The 7,185-nt window shown below is 57.6% G+C and overlaps 1 protein-coding gene across 1 annotated transcript; it reads right to left on the bottom strand.

Moving 5' to 3' along the window:
* Window positions 1-2,115: 2,115 nt before the first annotated feature.
* PDX1 (pancreatic and duodenal homeobox 1) lies at window positions 2,116-6,457 on the bottom strand. Its single transcript, XM_047075007.1, has 2 exons — window positions 6,043-6,457; window positions 2,116-2,561 (listed from the first exon to the last, which is right to left on the bottom strand). Exons 1-2 carry the CDS (start codon window positions 6,455-6,457, stop codon window positions 2,116-2,118), a joined length of 861 nt encoding a protein of 286 aa, XP_046930963.1.
* Between the last annotated feature and the right edge of the window lie 728 nt (window positions 6,458-7,185).

Here is a 7,185-nt window from a genome sequence, read left to right as displayed (position 1 = left end):
CCCCAGTGAGACTTCTCACGGATGAGAAAGTTCCCCTTTCAGATGGACAGATTTCCTTTATTTTCTTTAAAAAATGTTTAAGTTTATTTTGAGGGAGAGGGAGCAAGTGAGTGCGAGTGGGTAGGGGCGGAAAGAGGGGAGAGAGAGAATCCCAAACAGGCTCTGTGCTGTCAGTGTGGGGCGGAGGGGGGGGGGTTGGGGCTCAATCTCGGGAACCTGGAGATCATGACCTGAGCCAAAACCAAGTATCTAGATGCTTAACCAACTGAGCCACCCAGGCGCCCCTCTGTGGATCTCCTTTAATTTGGAGGGGCGTTAGGACTCAAATTCTTTCTTTCAACAAACAAACAAAACAAAACAAAAACTAAGCCCTGCTGTCCCTCTGCAAAAGAAAATACTAGCAACAGTTCCTGGGAGTGAGCCAGTGCCCCCCAAAGGTGGGAGCACTCAGGTGCCCTTAGGTGCCCAGCTGCGGGAGGAGCAGGGTGGGCCCAGAGATTAGAAGCCTGCTAAATCAGGGCCTGTTTGCTCCTAATACAAGACACTGTCAACCTTGGGGCTCCAGGGGTGGAGACTCATGCAAAGCAACACTTCCTTCAGAAGAACCGCCGAGAGGGCCCTTGACCCAGACCTCTGTTTGGGGAGGCAAGAGACCCCGCCAAGGCCTTGGCCAGCTGAGAGTGTTTCCTTGGCTGCTGCGTGGCCCAGGATGGGCTGCTCTTGGTTCTGTGCCATGCACAGCCAGTGGCACTTAGAACCCCCCGCGGGTCTGGGCTACACTGCCTGAGAAATTCATCTTCAGTAGTGACACAAGTTAAAAATGAAACCAAACCGAACATTCACCAGCTCATATGCTGCCCCAACCTCAAACCCAGACGTAGTACTTCTTAATTGCTCCTTTCCCCCTGGTTAGTGCCAAAAAATAAAAATAAAAACACGCTGCTTTAATTTTTGAAGTGAAATGGAATCGGTGCGTGGCAAAGGCCTGAGACAAAGCGAGGAAAATGAGTGTGCATCTCTTTTCCATGTGATCTGTATTTATTGATCCTTTTCCACAAACACCACCTGACCACGGGGCCCAGACCCTGAAGCAAGCAGCTGACCTGTTAGGCAACTTTAAAACTTTAAATAAAAATAATCAGTTTTCAAACTCCCCAACCACATACGTTTCCATCATTTCTAAAGATGTGGAAATCAAGGGTCTCTGCAAATAGTTTCCAAGGTGGGCCGGGCCACGCTGCTTGCCTTTCGGATTAGCCTCCCTTGCCCTGAGACCGGGAAGCAAATCCACATAGATTTCGCTCCAAATATCTTCAGTTTAGTGAAGGCTCGGGGGCCATCTTTCTCCCCCAGTCTCTTGCTCTAGGCCCACCTCCACCTGTCTTCTCTGCAAGCATTGGACAGACTGGATGTGCATGGACTCAGGCTCCCTTCTGCCCCAGCCCTGCTGTTGCCCAGCCATCCTTGTAAGATGTTCTGTTCTCTTCTTTGGAGGAAAGAGATGCGGATTGAAGGATAGGAGCCGGTGAGGTATGTGGCTATACTCAAAGGATTTTTAAAAAGTAAGGAAGTTGGGGAGGAGGAAGAGGCGGGAGGATTATTCTAATCCATGGGCATCAATTTCACTAGGTCTTTGAAGCCTTGGAGGTTTCCTCTCCGTCACTTCTAAGCATTAAGGCAGAAGCCCAAGTAAAACGGGCTGTTTGAGGGCAGATTAAGGCACTCCAGCTTGCCTGCGGTGTGTTGGGGGCGCATTGCAACTTGTGGTTTCTGTTGTTTTTTCTTGAGCTGGTTTCTCTAAAGAGGTCCACGGTTCTGGAGTGCTAGGAGCTGCACAGCAGCGGCAGGTGTCGCCGATCCGACAATATCACCCGGAGAGGCCCCAGATATTACAGAAAACCTCTCTTCTCCTTCCAGAAGGTCTGCCGGCATCTCCCCAAGGTGCCCCGATGGGCACAGGCACCCGAGAACGCGAGTTCTCCCCTTCTGTCTGGGGTGGCCTCCCCCCTTTGAACGGCCAGGGCTGGTTGTCCACACCCAGGGTCCTACTCCTGCTACCCTCCCCCCTTCTTCACCAGTGGTCAAAGCCTCCTGACAAGGAGGAGCCCCCGTCTCTCACCGGGGTTCCTGTGGCCGCAGGGGCGCGACGCTGGAGGGCTGCGGCGACGCGCTAAGGCCAGGCGGCAGGCGGCCTTCTCGGGCGGCGGCGGGGACGGCCGGCGGCACAGCACCACCGGGGGGCAGCGGTGGCGGCAGCGCCAGCAGCTCTTCGCCCGAGGTCACTGCGCAGTCTTGCTCGGGTTCCGCATCCGCGCCACCCCCGGCCGCTGTCCCGCAGCTGCGCTTCTTGTCCTCCTCCTTTTTCCATTTCATGCGGCGGTTTTGGAACCAGATCTTGATGTGTCTCTCGGTCAAGTTCAGCATGACGGCCAGCTCCACCCTGCGCGGCCTCGAGATGTATTTGTTGAACAGGAACTCCTTCTCCAGCTCCAGCAGCTGCGCGCGAGTGTAGGCAGTGCGTGTCCGTTTGTTTTCCTCTGGCTCTGCAACATAGGCGCCGCCTGTGGGCGACAGGGCACGTGAGTGTGGTCCCTCGACCCCTGGCCCCACCCACGCAGCCCAACACTGAAGCCCCCATCCTGGGAGTCCTGGTCCTCCCAGCTGTTCCTGCCACCCAGCCTCAACTTCCTGTCCCAGAGCTCAGTCTGGCCTCAAGCGGACTTTCTCCAGTAAATGTTCGCTTTTCTTGGAGGTCAAAGCTGTGCGGGGCTCTCAGGCTCTCTCTGGGAGCGGGCGGTGGGCTCTATGAATCGTGGCTCTTCCGGGGTTCACTCGGCCAGCGTTCGGGTTGATGGTGATTAAAATGCCCACAATAGTTATCCAAACGCACTCGATTCTACAAAGGCAATAAAGTGCCTTTAATATAAAACTTAACCCCCCCCAGCTTTCTGATGGTCACCCACACAGTAAGAATACATTTCAGAGCACTACCCGTTTCACACACTGACACAGAACTGACCCCCCGAAAGTTCAGAACATAAAACCAAGCAATCTTTATCACATACGATACACCTAATTTTTCCCATTGTTTACTATTTTGTTTGTTTTAAAGGTCTCAGCTCAGTGAATTGATTTCACGACTAACTTGTAAGTACAACCCTCAGTGTGAAAAAAGCCTTGAGCTAATAAAAACCCTGATCTTATGACATATATTGTTATATCTGACTATTATCTCTCTAGTAGTAATATTGTTATAATCATTCCCAACTCCAGAGCTGGTAAATTCTTCTACAATTGTTTTAACCTCTGCCCAGGCCCCTGCCCTGGAGGAGAAGGGAAACTATTCTGGGCCTGGAGGAACGTCCCTGTCAGCCCTGGCCTCTGTGTTCTGGGCCCCAAATGCTGGCAAAGGTGAGGGGAGCCTTGGGGTCCCGCTGGGAGCGGAGAGCCTCACACCGGACGGGGTTGGAGTCACAGGCTCTATTCAGCTCCTAGCCCAGGCCCAAGGAAGCAGCAGCTGGCCCACACACCTGCTGTTCGTCAGGCCCTGTGCACCAGGCCCTGAACTGTTCCTTTTTCTGCCAGTACCGACTGCACCCCCAGGCGCAGACTTCGCCGAAGCTAAGTTTCACTGAACACTCTGGGAAGAGGCCTAAATCTGCTTGTTTTAGGGCGGAGTCTAAGATATTTCTCCTGTGACTGTTAGGAAGCCTTAGGCGATTGAAAAAGCTAGTGCTTCTGTTTGGAGGGGAGAGGGTTTAATTAGGTGAGAGAACCAGGCCCGCTCTTCCCCAGGCCAAAAGGAGGCGCCCAGAATCCAAGGCTTGGGCAGAGTCAGCAGACAAGTCCCACTCCCTGGGGAGCATTTCCAGAGTCTTATGCTTCTAAGCTTTCCTTGGCATAGGAGAGAGGAGAGGGAGCCTTAAAGGAACGTTTAAAAAGGCCCTCTGAGGTTCTTAAATGCCATCCATAATCTCTTGGGACCACCCAAGGAGACCTATGCCCAGGAAGGCTTGGCAGGGGATGCCGGCGGGTGGCGTTACTTAAGAAGATGTCAAGAGCCCCCTGGGTCTGCGCCCTTCCCTAAGGCTCAGGGGGAGGCAGTTTAGGGGCAAGCCTGCCAGCAGGGCTGCTACAATTCATTTTTTTACGTCGTTTTCAAACGTTCCTACAGTATTGTTATTAGCATTCATATCTGTACTGCAAATGAGAACCCTCTGGTCACGTTACCCTTCCCAGGCGTTTGAAACCCCACAGGAGTGGACAGGCGAGTTCACACACGCTTGAAGCTCCGCTCCTTAGAGAGTTTCCCGGGAGGACCTCGAGGCCGCAGGAACACCCCAAAGGCAGCTTCCAGGCGAGGGGGGTCGGCCCCTTCTCCCTGAGCTGAGCTTGCAGCGGGTCAGAAAGCTCTGGCAAAGGGCTTTCCGGCCGGCCGGACTCTCCAACCCCAGGATGTTCGTTACCCTTTCAGGGTTTCCTTCACCCCAGGGCAAGGCGGCCGATTAACCAATAGCATTTACCGTCTGGCTCCCAGGGTCCGCCTGAGCCCAGGCGCCACCAGAGCAGGGGTCACACTCCGGGGGTGGGGAGGTGACCCCACTTTAGGCTTCGCTCGCCCTTCCCCCCGCCCCCCCGAGGAAGCTGCAAGGACGGCCGGGAACGTGGGAAACGCGCGGCCTTAGGTCCCACCCTGGTCGAAGGACGTGGTCCTTCCGCCTCCCAAGAATCCCGCGTTTCCCAAGACTCCCCGGCCTGCGGCGGCCGCCGCGCTGGTCCGCGTAAGGACGCAGTGGCGCGGGGCAGCGTCTGGCGCCCCCCTCGCCCCGGGCTGCGCGGTAGGTGGGGGAAGACTGCAGCCCAGCTGGGCCCTGTCCTGTCCCCGGACCCGCCCGGTCCTCGCCACTCAGCCTTCACGAAAAAGTGAGCTAAGGGAGAGGCGAGCCCCGGGCACCCTGGGCGAGCCCGGGCCCCGCCGGGGTCTGCGTCAGGCACGGGGAGGGGGGGCAGACGGGGCGCCGAGCCCCTTTCCCCCTGCCCCCGACTGCTGGAAGGAAAAGAAAAGTCAACTGTGCGCCATGCAGGTGTGGCCAGGGGTGGCCGCGGCACGGAAGCGGTAGCAGCGTGTAGCGGCGCCCAGGCCGCGCCGGAACCTGCCGCCAGCTCCTGGCGGGGGAGGGGGCCTGGGGGCCGCTCCGCATCTTCGCCTCCGGGCTCCGGGGAAGACCTTCTGCGACACGCGGGCGCCTAGGGCCGCGGGGACACGGGGCTCACGCCTCCCCCGGCACAGCTGTTGCAAGAAGGGCATTCCTTCTTCAGATTTACTTGCTGGGAAGCAGCGCGGGGAGACCCCCTTCGAACGTTTCTGCTTGCTCAGATAGCGCACCAGCATGGAAGACGCCTCTCCCAGCTCTGCCTGCCTCCAGCCTGAGCGGCCCGGCCTCGGCCTGGCGGTGAGTACCCCCTCCCCGCCCCCTCCCCTCCGCGCCGAACATCTTCGCGGGCTTGATGCAGTTCGTCTTCCCTGCTTTCCGGCATCCACTGAGCGCCCCCGAGACTGCCCGTCTCCTCTAATGACGGCTCCCGGGTGGGCTCAAGGCCACAGGGGCCCAGGACTCCAAAGGCACGCCCCGGCCCGGGTCGGGAGCATCCTAGGGTCTTGCTCGGCTTCCTAGACGCTCACGCCGTGGAGTCCTGGCCAGGTGGATCCCTCCAGTGGAGGAGGATCCCTCCGGAGGGTCAGAAGCCTGAGCTCAGCCGGGCCTTGGCTGGCTGGGGGAGCGCAGGCTGCTGGAGTTCAGCGTATAGATAGGGAAGGAAGGGTTTAAGCGCCCAGGAGGAGAGCTGAGTGGAAAAGACGCTCCAAAGGGGACCAGAAAGGCGCTTCTGCGCGGGATCGCCTCGTTGGCTCCCTGTGGAGTTTAGTCCGACCCTGGGTTGTCCATAGGGGCTGGGAACGCGAACCGGTAGAGGGTCTTGGGGAGCCCTTCAGCCGGGACGGGAGCCGGTGAGGGGACTAAGGGGGTGAGGGGCCGGACTTACCTGCCCAGTGGCCCTTCCACGCGTGAGCCTTGGTAGACTTCATCCACGGGAAAGGCAGCTGGACGCGGCCGGGCTCCTCCAGGGCGCCTGGCTCGGCTCCATCCGGGAAGGGCCCGGCCGGAGGAGGGTGGGGGAGCGCGAGCTGAGCTGGGAGGTGGTGGTGGACGTGCGCCACCGCGGTGTCGTCGGCGAGGGGGGGCACCTCGTACGGGGAGATGTCCGGGGGGCTGCCCTGCTCCAGCGCGCCCAGGGTCGCCGGGAACGGGGGCGGCGGCGGCGGCGGCGGCGGGGGCTGGCGGCCCATGTACAGACACGCGGGGGGACTGGCGCTGAACTCCGGCGCGGGGCCCCGCTGGTAGGCGCATGGGTCCTTGTAGAGCTGCGTAGCTACATAGTACTGCTCCTCGCCGTTCATGGCTGCTGCCGGGGTTTGGAAGCCGGAGCCGGGGAGTCGGAGCTGCGTGGCCCTCCCGCTCCCGGCGCCACCCCCGCTAGCTTTGACAGCTCGGCTCCGCTCCGCAAGGGGACCCGCCACCGGCGGGGACAGGCGGGCCGGCCGCAGCGCAATAGGCTCCGCGGTGCCCCACGTGGCTCAGCCCGGGGCCATTATTGGCCTGGCCGACTGCCTTAAGAAGCCAGGCCCAGGTACCCAAGAGCACCTGCATTTGCTTCAGTTTTCTCTCTCAGCTGAGTTTCCCCGCGCACACCTGTAGGCCGAGCTGGCCGTGCGATCTGAAGTGGAGCGTTCTTGAAACTTCGAGCTTACGTTCAATCATAGAAACGTATATTTTTCATCATACTTTAAGTGGTCTATTTTCCTTGTTTGATAATATACACAATACACTAATTCATTAATGCAATTTATATAGATACATATGCCGAGGTTGTGCATTTAAACTTTTTTGTAACTGTTAGGGAGTACGATAAAAAAAAAAAGTTTGCAGACCCTAGCTCTATAGGAAGGACTTGGTCTTTTGTCTTATTTATGAAATTTGTACACGATCGCAATGATGTCAGTGAACTCACCCATAAAGACCCAGCATTCGTTGTATGTTTTTTTTTTTAAATTTTTAATGTTTATTTATTTTTGAGACAGAGGGAGACAGAGCATGAACGGGGGAGGGGCAGAGAGAGAGGGAGACA

The sequence above is a fragment of the Lynx rufus genome, unplaced genomic scaffold, assembly GCF_022079265.1.
Source record: "Lynx rufus isolate CCGP_SWC_20201006 ecotype Redwood Valley unplaced genomic scaffold, mLynRuf1.p SCAF_1, whole genome shotgun sequence".
NCBI lineage: Eukaryota > Metazoa > Chordata > Mammalia > Carnivora > Felidae > Lynx > Lynx rufus.
The sequence above is the reverse complement of the archived record's forward strand: the minus strand, read 5'-3'. Positions and strand labels throughout refer to the sequence as shown.